This window comes from Rhinoraja longicauda, chromosome 26 (assembly GCF_053455715.1).
Source record: "Rhinoraja longicauda isolate Sanriku21f chromosome 26, sRhiLon1.1, whole genome shotgun sequence".
NCBI lineage: Eukaryota > Metazoa > Chordata > Chondrichthyes > Rajiformes > Arhynchobatidae > Rhinoraja > Rhinoraja longicauda.
In genome coordinates, this window is record NC_135978.1 from 20,229,122 (window position 1) to 20,244,866 (window position 15,745).

At 42.5% G+C, this 15,745-nt stretch overlaps 2 protein-coding genes across 5 annotated transcripts in view; one reads left to right on the plus strand and one right to left on the minus strand.

Moving 5' to 3' along the window:
* The window catches only part of rabep1 (rabaptin, RAB GTPase binding effector protein 1), a 65,859-nt gene extending 63,996 nt beyond the window's left edge, over window positions 1-1,863 (minus strand). For 3 of the 4 annotated variants that reach the window (XM_078422052.1, XM_078422051.1, XM_078422050.1), the window contains exon 1: window positions 1,239-1,666. In XM_078422052.1, the coding sequence (XP_078278178.1) occupies window positions 1,239-1,302 (64 nt within the window). In that variant the 5' untranslated portion in view covers window positions 1,303-1,666. Of the gene's footprint in view, window positions 1-1,238; window positions 1,667-1,699 lie in introns of those variants that run through there. The other variant, XM_078422053.1, reaches the window with a different exon arrangement.
* A 197-nt stretch (window positions 1,864-2,060) lies between these two features.
* On the plus strand, window positions 2,061-15,416 carry LOC144606152 (palmitoyltransferase ZDHHC5-A-like). Its single transcript, XM_078421951.1, has 8 exons — window positions 2,061-2,144; window positions 3,643-3,755; window positions 6,243-6,364; window positions 10,579-10,721; window positions 11,724-11,893; window positions 13,383-13,485; window positions 14,455-14,546; window positions 15,398-15,416. The coding sequence occupies exons 1-8, from the start codon at window positions 2,061-2,063 to the stop codon at window positions 15,414-15,416; spliced, it is 846 nt and encodes a 281-aa protein (XP_078278077.1).
* Window positions 15,417-15,745: the final 329 nt, after the last annotated feature.

Here is a 15,745-nt window from a genome sequence, read left to right on the forward strand (position 1 = left end):
CAGATTAAAGAACATCTTATTCCCCACTGTTGTCACACTCTTGAACAGACCTCTCATATGCCAAGGATGAATTCCTGATGTTCCAATCTACCTCATTGCAACCATTGCATTTTTTTAATCTACACTTTCTCTGAGCCGTAACATTACATTCTGCATTGTTTATTTTCTCCTTTGCAATACCTCATGTACTCATGTATGGTATGAATTGCTTTGATAATACATTATCGCTAAACATGGCAATAAAAGAAAAACTTATGATTTACCAAATCTAAGAGACCCACATTTATAAATATTTTAAAGAGTTATGATGCAAAAGAGAAGGAAAAAATGTTTTAAAAATTCAGGACTGTAATTACAATTGACATTCATGGACCCTTAACAGTAAAACATCCTCAATATAAGTGAAAACCCAGGCACAAAGCTACATTAATTCTCGATTACATACTGGAGACTGCAAATGCTGGAATCTCGAGCAAAATTAGACTACTGGAGGAACGCAGCAAGTTAGGCAGCATCAAAGCATCCCGACCTGAAACTTTGTCTGTCCATTTTGTTTCACAGATGAGTAAGACCTGTTGAGTTCCTCCAACAGTCAGCTTTTTGCTTGATTAAAACATTGTTGATTAAATAAATTAAAATATTAAAGCAGGACACTCAGCTCAATTAATGCAAGTTGTATGCACAAAAGTCAAAGGATATCATATGTATTTTTTAAAAATCCAATATTTTAAATGAAGGGTCCCAACACGAAATATGTTCTCCAGCGATGCTGCCTGACCCGCTGAAATACTCCAGTACTTCGTGTCTTTTTTTCTATTTAGAAGTGGTGCAGGTATTGGCATTTAAAACAAAATCAGTACATCAAGCATTCATGGATGAATGCCTAGATAGTAAAAGAAAATTGAGCAGAAGATGTGCATTGAATAATCCTGATCACAAAGTCTTACAAAAGCTAAGAGGATACAAGGAACTACAGGGACACTTGCTGAGATCCTTGTTTTGTTCATTAGTACATACTGTAACATAATCAACATTAAAACTCATTAGGCTTTCGACCACATTAGAATCACATAGATTTTTTCCATTATGTATATACACGCCAAAGCAATTCTAGTACTTGGCCACCGACAGTCACTTTGTCTCCCAACTTGTATCAGACATCGCATCTCCAAACTGCAGGATGTACATCACAGCGCAGGGTAATGCTGATATCTTTAAACATCGAAAGAGGTACTCACTCCCTAGGTTCCTGCAAGGTAATTCCATGAATATATGTGTACGATTAGGTTGGCTGCGCCACATCCCAAAAGATCAATGTCCAGATAAACCGGCCGCAGAGGTGGGGAGTGCAAAGAACTCTTACGCTGTCGTGTCTGGGATTTGCATCGAGGGATGGTTAAGACAGACAGCGGTGGGAGGTGCAGGGGCGAAGTCGGATGTGGCCCCGACACCGGTACCTGGGGAAGGGGCTCCGCTGCCGTGGCCTTTCAAACCCAGCCTACTAGCGCAGGCTGAAGAGGGGGCCCAGCAACTGTTGCGATCCCCTCCATGGCGGCCCGGCCCGGCCCAGCCCAGCCTCAATCGGGCGGCGGCTGCCAGTGGCAAGAAGGGAGCCGGCTCAGCGCTGGGCCAGGCCCGGGTGGCGGGCCCGCCCCCGACACGTACTCTTTCAACAGGCAACAGGTGAAGGTCTACTCACGGTCCTGTTCCTGCACGGGGGGAGACTCGGCGGCCGGCTCGGCCATAGTACGGCGCGACGTAGTCAGGGGGCGGCGGGGAGGCAATCCTGACTCAGACGTTTCATCCACGGAAGCCCGGCGGCCATATTGCTACGGGAGAGCGGGGCCTGCGCGCATGCGCCGAGCGCCGCAGCTGCGTCGCTGCCCGAGAGATGACCAGTGGGAGAAAGTGAGTCTGTGAGAGAAGGTGTGTTGAGAAACTGGCTGAGAGTGAGAACAAGAGCAACCGAGTGAGTGAAAGAAACTAGGTGTTGAGAAACTGGCTGAGAATGAGTGAGAGAGCAACTGAGTGAGTGAGAGAGCAACTGAGAGTGGAGCAGAATGACTGAGAAAGTAACTGACCGAGTGTGTGAGAAACTGAATGAGAGAGTGGGAGATTGCCTGAGAAAGAAATTAAGTGCACGAGTGAGTGAGAAAATGGCTGAAAGTCACCCACCAGTATGAAGTGCTTCGAGAGACTGGTGATGCCACGCATTAACTCCAGTCTCCTAGACAGCCTCGATCCGCTGCAGTTTGCCGACCATTGCAACAGGCCCACAGCAGACACCATGTTCCTGTCCCTAAATTCATCTCTGGAACACCTAGACAATAAGGACACCTACATTGGACTTCAATTTTTTTACTTTACCTTCAACATCATAATCCCATCTAGACTCATCTCCAAACTCTTGGACCAAGGAGTCACAATCAGTGAGGATCGGTGACAGCACATCCTCCACAATAAATCTCATCGCTGGTCTCTCAGTCCCCTACTATACTCCCATCTGTGCAGCCAAATTCAGCTCTAACTCCATCTTCAAGTTTGTAGATGATCAGATGGAGTACACGAAGATGATAGAGAACTTAGTAACATGGTATCAGAATAACAACCTGCCCTTAATCAGCAAGATGAAGAAGCGAATTATTGCTTCAGGAAACATGATGGAGTACATCCAATCATCATCAATGGTGTTGAAGTGGAAATGGTTGAGAGCTTCATGTTCTTTGGCATTAATATTACCAATGATCTGTCGTGGACCAACCACATTGAAGCGACAGACAAGAAGGCACACCAGCACCTCTACTTCCTCGGGATATTGAAGAAATTTGGCTTGTCTCTAATGACTCTTACAAGCTTTTCCATGGCTAGAAAATCCGGTAGTCTCATCTACCTCCCAAGGAAATTCACCTCCATTATTATAACTGTGGTCTACATCTGCCCCAGGCAGATGTTCAGCTAACACTAGAATAACTGCACACCATGGTCAACAAATACCTGACAGCAAACCCCAAGGCCTTCCTCATCTTAGGCAGGGATAAACAAGGCCAGTTTGAAGAAGTCACTACCTAACCCACCACAAGCGTCTTTTCTGCAGCACCAGAGGATCAAATACTTTTGAACTTTGCTTCTCCATCATCAAAGTTGCCTATCGCTCCATCCCTCACCCTCACTTTGGAAAATCGGACCACCTGGCTGCTGCTTCCTACATTTAGGCAGCAACTGAAGAGCGCAGCTCCAGCAGTGAGGATTGCACAAAATTGGTTCAGGGAAAGCAGGGGAATGATCCAGTGACTGCCATGCGCTGGTAGAAATGTCAAACACTAGAGTGCATAGCTTTAAGGTTAGTGGAGCTAAGTTTAGAGGAGAGTCATGGGGAAAGTTTAAAACGCAGATAGTGTTGAGTGCCTGGAATGCACTGCCAGAGGGAGGGAGATATGTCAGTTGCATTTAAGCTTTTAAATAGACACATGGACATGCAGGGAATAGATGAATACAAATCTCATACAGACAGATTAGTTCATCTTGGCATCATGTTCGGCAAGGACATTGTGGACCATTGGGCCTTTTCCTGTGTTATACTGTTCTGTGTTATATTCTATGACTTGGCAACAGACCTGAATGGATACTCCATGGTTATCACAGAAATCTGTATCACAGTGTGTTTCCACCAAGATCATCCAAGTGTTCCCTAATCAGAAGCCTTGGATGAACCAGGAGATCTGCAATCTACTGAAGAACAAATCTCGGCTATTAAAGTATGGCGATACAGGGCCATAAAGAACGTCCAGGTATGATTTCAATAAGGCCATTACAAAAGCGAAGAGACACTTTCGGTCTGAACTGGAGGAACCAATGGATGTTCGGCAGCTGTGGCAGGGCTTGCACTCCATCATTTCCTACAAGGCAAAATGAAGTAATTGCTCAAGTGACAGCAATGCATCACTCGTGCCTCAATGTTTTTTATAAATGCTTTCAAGGGAGAATATTGATGGACTTTCATGGGCCCCCGCAATCCCCAATTACACTGTAACAATACTCACCAATACTCACGAGACCCTTCTTCAGACTAGAGGTGTAAGTACATAGTTCTATGAAGGTGGCAACACAAGCTGACTGGATGGTGAATGACGTGCTGGGCACATTTCCAGGACTCGGGCATTGAGTGTAGGAGTTAGGACGTTGTATTATAGCTGTACAAGACATTGTTAAGGCCACATGGTACCGTCTTGGTGCCCTGTTATAGGAAGGATGTCATTAAATTGTAAAGGATGCAAAAAAGATTTACGAGGTTGTCACTGGGTCTGGAGAGTTTGAGTTATATGGAGAGACTGGATAGGTTGAGTTTTTAATCCTGGATCCCAGGAGGCAGAGAGGTGATCTTATTGAGGTTTAAAAAGTCATGAGGGGCATAATTGAGGTAATAGCCACAGTCTTTTCGCCAGGGTAGTGCATAGTTTTAAGTTGAATGGGGAAGGATTTAAAAGGGACCTAATGGGCAACTCTTCCACACAGAGGGTGGTGCGTAATTGGAACTAGCTGTCAAAGAAAGTGGTAGAGGCGGATAAAATATGATATTTAAAAGACACGTAGTCAGGTACATAGGAATGATTTGGAAGGATATGGATTAGGCGCAGGCAAGTGGGAATAGCTCACTGAAGTAACTTAGTTGGCATGAACAAGTTGGGCCAAAGGACCTGTTTCTGTGCTGAATAGCTCTATGATTCACAATGTTATCCGGCCTATATATTTGTTAGGTCATAGTTGAAAATATATAGGCTATGATTTTTCAGTGCTTCATGATTTGGTACTTAGCTCCCTGGAAAGAGAACCCACGATATACTATAAGTGGTATAGTAACAAAGATGGTGGTGACCGGCACAGTTAGTAATGATGGAACAACTAAATTCAGGGACCATCAGGAAGATGGACTAAATCTTGGAATAAAAAGAGGATAAAGAGCAAAAGAGTAACTGGTGGATGCTTTCAGTAAAAATGCATGGTTGGGTGATGGGTGCTGTTAGAAATGTTGACATTGCAATGATATTGCCTATAACCTCCTGCCTGTCCTTGGATGCTGATGATCATGACTGATTTTGCCCCCCTCCTGTAAAAAGGTGGAGTTTCAACACCATTATTACATTTCCATGACAACATGTATCTCTATGATGACACAATAGCATCCAAGGCACCAATGGCGAGGACAAGGAGTGCAGAGGAGGCCATTAGTTCTGAAACAACTGTTTGGTGTAAGAGGAGGAGTGTTTTAGATATTAGTGGAGGAATGGAGGCCACAGAGATTTTGAGTAACAGTTTTGTTGAGAGTAATATCTTTGCAGAATGTGCAATAGAGAGTCATCGCAGACTTTCCTGAGAAATATAGCTAACGTTTTCATAGTGTTTATCTTTGTTAGTTTGACAGTCTTATTTTACTTATTCCCGTGAGTATCTTTATTAATAAATTAAAGATATTTTAGAAGTAAACAATATTACAGAAGTTTAACTAGAAGGACCACCCATGTGTATAGTTTTGTTATAATTTTAAGTGAGTCTGGGAAAAGTGAAGGCTTAACTGTCCTCGTGTACAGTATGATTTGATTTGATTTGACTAGATAGCACAGAAACAAAACTTGTCACTGCATCTCAATACACATAACAATAATAAACAATACAATACAGCGGCTGATTTGTTGTTCAAAAGTAGGAGGTCACACATTTAATTAACAAGATAGATACAAAATGCTGTGATGCGAAACATCACCCATTCTTTCTCTTCAGAGATGCTGCCTGTCCTGCTGAATTGCTGGAGCAATTCTGGAGCAGTTCTGTCCTACACATTTAATCATGATATAAGGCAAAGGTTTTTCAAATGATACTGGAAGCAGAGTTTTTGAATATTTTTAAGACAAAGGTTGATAGATACTTGATAAGCAAGGAATGGAGGTTTACCATGGGCAGACATTAATGTGAACTCAAGGTTACAATTAGATCAGTGGTGCTTTTAGTTAACGATGGAGCAGCTCCATCAGCTGTGTGCCACTCCCTGTCCCGAGTTCATATGTTTGTCTCTGAGGGAACTGAGATGACCATGATCTCACCTATAGGAAGAGGTAGCTCAAAGGGCTGAATTGTGGATTTCTGTCCTTTTGTGTGTGAGCATTAGTTGGGGAAAGCTTATTGTTAAGAGAATAAAGGTCTCATATTGGTGTTAGAAATATCTAAGATATAATTATCAACTTTTCCAGGTGCGTTTGGCTGATAAGGAATGTTACAATAGCAGTGCCCATCCTGCAATCACTATTGCTGATCTCTTCTGTCATCAGCTACATTCTGTGTCTGCAAGTGAATCCAGGAATTATTTCCAGAGGTAAAGACATCAGAATGTTTAATATGTCCCCCAAAATGGAACCCGGTAACAGTGGCTTGATTACAACTTTGACGTGAAGAACATAACTCAATATAGACACAAAATGCTGGAGTAACTCAGCGGGACAGGCAGCATCTCTGGAAAGAAGGAATGGGTGATGTTTTGGGTCAAGACCCTTCTTCAGACAGTCTCGACCCGAAAAGTCACCCATTCCTTCTCTCCAGAGATACTGTCTGTCCCATAGAGTTACTTCAGCACTTTGTGTCTAACTTCAGTATAAACTAATATCTGCATTTCCTTTCGACACATAACTGTCAATATGTCGTGAGATACTGAGCAACCACATTAAAACAGACAATGAGTTTTCCCCAATTCTAGGAGGCTATGTTCTAAATTTTACAGGGGTTCCTAAACCAAACTCTCAGAAATCAAATTAAGAAGTTTTTCAGGCATGAAGGATACAATAATCGCCTGCTTCTCCTTGTTAGTCGTGATGGGTATTATATATTATGTGAATTAGGAAACCAGTACATAAAGTAGGAATGTGTTGAAAGGAACTCCAGATGTTGGTTTTCACTGAAGATAGACAGTGCATCGAACAGTGTCACTCATTTTTCACTTGCTGCTTCCAGACATCTGACATCTCTTGACTTTAACCAGCCTGTCAACATTAGGGACCAGTTTCTCGGCAGTTGTGATTTTCATAATGTCATTTAGATGTCTGTGTGTCAGCTGCGAGCGCAGTTTGGATTTGTTAATGTTCATTATGGAGAACGCCTGCTCGCAGAGATATGTTGGCCCGAACATGCAAAGGATCTTTGAGGTATAGTCTGTCATCCTGGGGTACATCAGCCCCAGGTATTGATAGAATGAGTCCAGACCCACAGTCTCAAATTTATATTTCAAAGCTGAGTTACACTGAACTTCAATTAGTTCCGTTTGGAGTTCTTCCAGCACATCTGATGCTGCGTTGATGGCAAACGGCGAGCACAATAGTGAGAATTCTCGAGCTGAGTGAAGACTTGGAAATGATTCTGAAACTCACTTTTCAGCTGTGATATTTTGTCCTTGTACCTGTCCATGTTGTCATTACTCCCGTGAGCGACACGCACAGACTGCAAAGAATGGAAATGAGCTGGGTTGCTCCGGGATCGTTGCATCTCCCACAGGCCTAATTTAACTTGAAAGGTACGAATGCTGTCGTAGTATTCCGTAACAAGTTTGTTGCGGCCTTGCATATTAACATTAAGCACATTTAAGTGCTCTGTTATATCCACCAAATATGCAAGATCATGAAGCCAGTCTCAGTCATCCAACTCTGCCATTGGCTTCCCTTTCTCGTTCATGAATAGTCCAATTTCCGCACGTAATTGATAAAAACGTTTGAGCACAACCCCTCTGCTCAACTAGCGGACTTCAGTGTGGTAGGGTACGCCGTGTCCAATATTACTTTCGGACAAAAGAGTGTCAAATTGCCGATGGTTGTGTCCCTTGGCACTAAAGACTCCTGACGGGTACCCGTAAAAGGGACCACATCACCCCGATTCTGGCCTCTCTCCACTGGCTCCCTGTACGGTACAGAATCAACTTCAAGCTCCTCCTATTCACGTATAAAGCCCTAAATGGACACTCCCCCCCCTACATCAAAAATCTTCTAACCCCCCTCTCTAACTCCAGGTCCCTCAGGTCGGCCGACTTGGGGCTACTCACTATCCCGCGGTCTAGGCTTAAGCTCAGGGGTGACCGCGCTTTTGCGGTTGCAGCTCCTAGACTGTGGAACAGCATCCCTCTCCCCATCAGAACTGCCCCCTCCATCGACTCCTTTAAGTCCAGGCTCAAAACCTATTTCTACTCCCTAGCGTTTGAGGCTCATTGAGGAAGTGCTGTGAACTGTTTGCGTGCTACTGTATGTTTCTTTTTTTTTTCCATTGGAACCTAATCAGAAGTACAGCACTTTGGTCAATGTGGGTTGTTTTTAAATGTGCTATACAAATAAAATTGACTTGACTTGACTAATAAAATTAACCGTTTTGATTACTACATCCATGACATGGTCCATTTTCAGGCTCCTGCTACATAACGCCTCTTGGTGGATAATACAATGAAAATTCCAGAATTCCTGCTCTGGATTCTCTGTCTGTACTTTCTCTCTGAGTTTCGCCTTTTTCCCGACCATGGATGGTGCGCCATCTGTTGCCACGCTGACAGCGTGACTCCAAGGCCTCGACGAGACTGGAGAAAACGTCATTCGCCATTGTGTTTGTCATGGGCACCATCTCCACGAACTCCTCAGTGACGGTCAAAGATGCATCAACACCACAAATAAATATTCCCAATTGAACTACATCAGTCACGTCGGTGCTCTCATCAATTGCAATAAAGAAGGCAATAAATGATGTTACTTTGTCTTTTAGTTGACTGTTCAAATCTCCTGCAAGGTCCCTGATTCTCTCTGCCACAGTATTTCTTAACAAGCTGATATTACCAAAAGCCTGTCTCTTCTCAGGGCACACCAGCTCAGCCGCCGACCGCATGCATGCTTTGATGAATTCCCCCTCTGAGTATGGCTTCGACGCAGCAGCTATTTTGTTGGCAATAATATAGCTGGTCTTGACAGCTTCATCATGTCTCAACCTTTGGGGAACACTGATTGCCATTTTTTCAGAGCTGCTTCAAGCTCGTTTACCTTTTGCGTTCTGAGTCGTCCTGCGTACTTGTCATATTTTTTTCCGTGTGACGTCTCATAGTGTCGTCTGATATTGTAATCTTTTGACACAGCCAATTGTTGCGAGCATGTCAGACACACAGGTTTGCCGTTGACCTCACAGAAGAAAAAAAGATCTTTCCAATTATCGTTGAATATCCGACCTTCGATGTCAACTTTTCTTTTCTTGGAAAGCAATTTGAACCACAGCAGCAAACAGTCTCAGCCTTGCTACAGGTGTTACTTACCCGAGTACTCTGTGTGTTTATACTGTGTCTGATGACGTAAGTGGGGCCCAAGTGGTCTTCAGTGCAGGGTGATAGGTGCCTATGCACAGCGGGTGGTTAACTGCTGTGGCCCATCAAGTCTCAGAGTATCCAGGAGAAACACATACTCCACACATTCAGCACTGGCGATTTGGATTAGGCTAGAGATTCACCAGGATGTTGCCAGGATTGGAAGACTTTAATTAGGTAGGCTTTGTTTTCCTGATGTAAAACAGGCTGATCGCACCCACCTCTACAACTTCCTTTGACAGCCTGTTCCATTTCGACCCATCCTCTGTGTGAAAAGGTTGCCTTTGGGGTCTTTTCTCTTTCCTCTTTCACCTTAAACCTATGTCCTACCCTGGGGAAAAGACTGCTTCTTGAGAGGTACATAGGCTTATGAGTGGCATAGAAAGGGGGTAGAAGGTCAAAATCTTTTTCCCATGGCAGCGATGTCAAAAACAAGATAAATCCAACCTCGTGTGTTCCAAGTTAAGTAACATCTCCGCTTTAATACCTACATGATCCTGGCAAGCAGCATATCCTTTCTGGAACTTGGTACCCTTCTCATCCTTCTGCTTGGTGAAAGCAAACAAGGTATTATTTTGGATCTCGTCTTCACCCCCTCCCTCCACAGATGGATTACCACTTTGATCCCTAAGGGGACCCAGTCTTTTGCTAGTTACCCTCTTACACCTGATGTGCTTACAGAATGACTTGGGATTCTCTTTAATCTTGCCTGCCATTAATATGTCATGGCCTCTTTTTGGCGTCTTAATTTTCTTCTTAAGTACTATCCTACATCGTCTATATTCCTCAAAAGACCATTACATTTGTGGATATCTGTCATTTCTACCTTGTTTTTTCCTGATGAATCCTTCAATAAACTTCGTCATTCGAGGCTTCCTAATCTTGCCATCATTTCCTTTTACTCCCACCAGGAAACACTGTCCCTAAACACTAACTCTCTTTTAAAAGACTCCCACTCGTCATTTGCTCCCAATCTACTTTTGCTGAGGGCTCTCTTGCACTATTGAAATCAGCCGTCCCCAATTTAGGAGCTTAACCTGAAAACAAACTTTACCCTTTTCCATAACTACTTTGAAGCTCACAGAATTGTGGTCATGTTTTTAAAATGTTCGGCAAACAACATTTCCACCACCTACCCAGTATAGGTCATTAATGAAAAGTCACCACAAGTTAATGGACCTCCATCTTCACAGTTCAATTACCTTTTGTTTCAGATCCTGAGGACATCAGTGGGGTTCTGGATGCCCCACAGGTGACCGTCAATGGCATCACATTTACCAGCAAGTGGTGCCATATCTGTAATGTCTACCGTCCCCCAAGATGTCGACACTGCTATATCTGTGATGTGTGTGTACAGGTAACACCTAGAACAATTTTAATCCATTGTTCTTTGAGCAATTCTCCTTGATTGTTTGGAGTTATGAATGGTCACTGCAGTTCACCGAGTGCCTGTTAGGAGAGCAGTGGGTAAACTATATATTATGTCCAAGGGCAATATTTTGGGCATCTGTTTTTCTGTAACAAAGCTGCCACAGAGAGTTTTTGACAAATGTCCTCAGGCAATACTTGGCCTGAAAAAGTGACCGAAGATAACACCATGAACATTTCTCTGGGATCAGAACAGGGTAAAATTTTCCACTTACCCATTATGTGGGGTTCTGGATGCCCCACAGGTGACCATCAATGGTATCACATTTACCAGCAAGTGGTGCCATATCTGACCATGGCAGCCAGTTTGAGGGTAGTTATGGATGAGCAATAAATGCTAGCCAAGTCAACGATGCTGAGCTGCTGTGAATGAAGTAGTTGGAGATAGCACAGAGTCCAGAATCAAACAGTTGTGTTGTTCTGTTGCATCACTAGTTTGTGGGTCAGTTAGAGTCATACAGCATGGAAACAGGCCTTTTGATCCAATTTGCCAAGCAAGGTGCCCCATCTAAACGAATCCCACCTGCCCACATGTGACACATGTCCCTCTAAACCTTTTCTATCCATGCACCTGTCCAAATGTGGTTGTAGTATTAGCCTCAACTACCGCCTTTGGCACCTGTTCCATATACCTACCACTCTATGTGTAAAAAAATATGCCCCTCACATTCCTATTGAATCTTTCCCAAATTCATCAAATTATGTTTAGGTCATGAGCAGGGAGTTTTCATGGTGAATTATGCTGGTTGAGCTTTTGGATGATTAAAGTGTCGCTGATCTGTTTATAAAAATGGGAAAAAGGCAGAGAATTTAAATATTTTTTAAAAGAGAGAATTTTTTTTATACAACTATCAGAAAACTATTGAAATGGTTTATATAATGTAGAAAAAATTGCTGAGTGCTGAAATTGTCAATTCTTTGTTGTCAACAGGATCTTGACCATCACTGTTTCTTCCTGAATACGTGCATTGGAAAAAGAAACTATCGTTTTTTCTATATTTTACTCTTTTCCCTAATTTCCTATTTTCTTCTCATGTTTTCCTTCTGCTTAATCTTTCTAATGCAGAATTCCAATCCAATATTTATAACCAAGATCACCACGTATCCTTTTACTGGCATTTTTAAGAAATCTGTAGTTATTAGCACAGTATATGTTGTCTGTAGTTATTAGCACAGCATATCCCACATTGCAAATTGCTTAATAAAGTTAGACTCCAGCATTACAGATAATTTAGCTGTACAGAAATGGCCTATTGAGCCTAACAGATCAGTGATGAATCCTGCATCATTTCACCCCATGAACACTCAGATTAAAGGCAGCCCTCACATGTTAGGTTACAACGCTGGCACCGTACATGGCAGCCGCGCCTAACGCCTGTCTCGTCTTTTTCTTCTTTTGCTGTTTTGGTTGTGTTTTCTGTGTTTACTTGTATGTTTTTAGTGTACCTTTAGTTTTTGTATTATGTGGGGGTGGGGTTAGGGGAAACCCTTTTTATATTCTTTCCTCGACGGAAGTGCGACTGCACTGCGGCTTTAACATTGTGGAGCTGGCGGTCCCTTTGTTAGGGATCGACTGCTGGAGATCCAACTGCAGGACCTTCGACCACCCCGATCGAAGGAGCTTCGATTGCCCCGATGTGGGAGCTTCGATCGCCCCAACTGCGGAAGTTTCGATTGCCCCGACTGCGGCAGTTTCGATTGCCCGACCGCGGGAGTAAAGGAGGAAAGAAGGTATAAGTTAATTGCCTTCCGTCACAGTGGGGAATATGAGGTCGCCGAAAAAACAGCACTGGTGAGAACTTAGAGGGAGTGCCGTGAGTGCTGTGATCTCGGTGTTTTGCGGGGACATAGCTTCATGAGGACATCCCGGAGTCTAGTGTGAGTGTGGACGGCTTTGTGACTGTTCGGACAGATAGGGACTGCAGAGAGAGTGACACCGGTCGGTCCAACTCTCGTCACATCACAGCGAAGGAACGTGTGTATGTGGCCCGGACATTGAATTGATGGCTGTGGGTCTCCGCTTATGCTGTGTGCCCTGGGGATTCTCACATGCCATTGTGGTGGCTGTTTAACTCTATGTTTCATTTTTATGTGGTTATGTATCTTGTTGCTTTTTGTATGACTGTTGGCAAATCAAATTCCTTGCATGTTTACATACTTGGTTAATAAATTAATTACAATTACAATTAGAATTACAATTAGGTAGACCTCTTGGAATTCCATAGTGCATTTTTCCAAAACATAAATCTCAACTAATCTTGAGTGCAACAAGATTAATTTCTGAAATGTTGCAGTTGCTCTAAGCCCCAGTGGGGGAAGAGTTGAAGGTGCACACGTTTCTACAGCTGTATGATGGTAGAATTGATTAGTGAAGCAACCAGATTGTGTTCAGTTGTGGAAGGCAGAGAAGGAAGTGTAATAATATTCCTGAATATAATGTTGGACATATTCAGAAATAGGGAACAAGTTTCTCTTCCTCCCACATGACTGAGCTGACCCAATTCTTGGCTGAAGATTCATTAAACAATCTACTTGTCTCTTTTGATGCTGATTGCCCAAGATGATATTTTCCTTAATAATGTTTTTGCAGTTCTTTTCTTGCAATAATTTCACTTCTTATTTCTATGCCTTTATTTTTCTTTTTCGCTTTTCACAGTTTCCTCATTGCAACTGGAATAACCACATTTGAGAAGGTAAAAGTAAAGATAACAATTATAAAGTTATGTAGGGAAAAAAACTGCAGATGCTAGTTTAAATCGAATGTAGACACAAAATGCTGGAGTAACTCAGCGGGTCAGGCAGCATCTCTGGAGAAAAGAAATGGGTGACGTTTTGGGTTACATCACTTAAATTTTACATTCACTTAATTTTAACACAGAAATAGGGATTTAACCTAATTAGTCTATGTTTAGGGTCCACAAGAGCCTCTTCCCATCCTTCTTTATTCATCCCATGACTCATGTATTTGTCTGGCTTCCTTTGAAGCCATTCGTGACATTTGCCTTAATTATTGTTCAACATACTCACTGCTGTTATGACAAAGGAGTTTTCTGAATCACCTTTTGGATTTATTGGTGCAATGATTCCTTGTCCTGCTGCCTGCCATAAAGCACAGATTAGCCATTTTAAATCTGTTGGGTTGTTGAAGCCTTTAAACTCTTTACTCAAACCCTAGTATATGCTCATTGACCTTTCATCAATGTTTTTGAAATGTAGGACTAATTGACCAAAATATTTCTTGTAGTTGTTGTAAATTTAGTGAGATTGCCCTCTGGAAGAACTGGTCACAAGAGGCCCCCAGTACAAAGAAACAAATTAAATCTGGTCCTGATGTGACAAGGTAAAGCCCAAGGCCTCTGACTTACTGAGTTTCCTGTCCATTTGAAGTGTATGTTACGATGTTCAATTTGGATCTGGAGTGTTTCAATGCAGTTGTAATGAATTACCATGTGAGCCTGGGGGATGGGCTATGGATGCAGGGAGGAAAAGAAAAGTCCCTATTCCTGCTGGTCCACATGGAGTGCAGTAAAGTCACTTGGTTTAAAATCAAAATACTGCAGTGCTGGAACTCTGAAATAACAACTGGAAACACCCGCTGAATGTATCTCTTTTATAATTTGCTGATATTGCCTGACTGATCAACAAGATTTTCTTGCTGACAGGTTACGAGAATGTATAAAGATGAAAAGAATCCTTTTGATCAGGGATGTGGGAGAAACTTTGCTGTCCTGTTGTTCAGTCACGAACCATCGAGGTGAGATCTCCTTGTAAAATAGGAACTTGAGACAAAGTTATTTATTTGCCGATCTGTATTATTTAAATACAGTATGATATTAAAACACTATGAGATAAACCATTTCATCGGTGATGGAAATATAACACAATAGCAATCACTTTCCTTAAGTTATCAAGATAAATTTAGTTTGAAGCTTTGCAGAGTGATAACACTTACACCAATATAGTTTGAAGGTTAGCAAAAAAATGTGAGCCGTTAATTGAAGGAGCAGCCTCCATAGTTTGAAGGTTGATTGTTGTGTGTTCTTCAGTTCATAACTCAGTACATCAGTGCTGGAAATTTAACACAATTGCAGTCACAGTTCTCTCAAGTAATGAAGTATTATAATTGTGCACACCTCTGTGCAGAGCTTCACAGCGCAAGCTTCCATACACAGAACTATGATAATGATCAGATAGTGCTTTTGTGAGAGCCCACATTCTGTATCACATTGTGATTGGACTTTGAAAGAAGCTCATTGGAACATGGGTCTTCCTCAGTCATGAAAAGCACAACGGTGCCCGGTATACCACAGTGGTGCAGTGGTTCATTTACTGGGTGAAAAGGGCACTTTTCACCCAGTACCAATGTTCCAGGGATAAGAGTTCACCCTGGAAAAAAACCCTGCTGATGTCAGAATTCTAAAATAAAAACAGAAAGTAACTAAGGAGATAAGGTGTAAATGTTTGTCCAATCAATGAGTGAATTCCCGGTTTTACCCTGTGAGAAATATCCTCCTTCCACCCATCCTACAGCTAAATTAGCTTTTCTTTCCAGTTCCAATGAAGAATCTATGACCTAAAATTTTAACTCTATTTCTCTTCCTACAGATGTAGCCTGATCGGCTGAGTAATTCCAGCATTTTCTGGTTTTATTGTGGCTTTTAAATGAACCTCCTTTCGGGAGGACTTCTGCTGTCTGGCATCAGGCCACTGCAAACTCTCACCCTGAAGTGTCCCAGCAATCGACACTGTTGTGTGAGGATCGTTACCAGAAGAACTGGAATGGTTCAAGATGGTGGTCCACCATCACTTTCTCAAGGGCAATTGAAAATAGGCAATAAATGCAAATCCTGTCAGAGACATGCGCACATGAAAAATATATTGACTTTCTTTAGCCAGAGGGTGGTGAATCTGTTGAATTCATTGCCACAGATTGCGGTGGAGGCCAAGATATTA

Coding starts and splice junctions, on each gene's coding strand:
- LOC144606152 (XM_078421951.1), top strand. CDS start 2,061: ATGACTGAGAAAGTAACTGACCGAGTGTGTGAGAAACTGAATGAGAGA. Junction 3,756..6,242: donor AACAAATCTCGGCTATTAAA/GTATGGCGATAC, acceptor CAACTTTTCCAG/GTGCGTTTGGCTGATAAGGA. Junction 11,894..13,382: donor TTTATAACCAAGATCACCAC/GTATCCTTTTAC, acceptor ATGTTTTTGCAG/TTCTTTTCTTGCAATAATTT.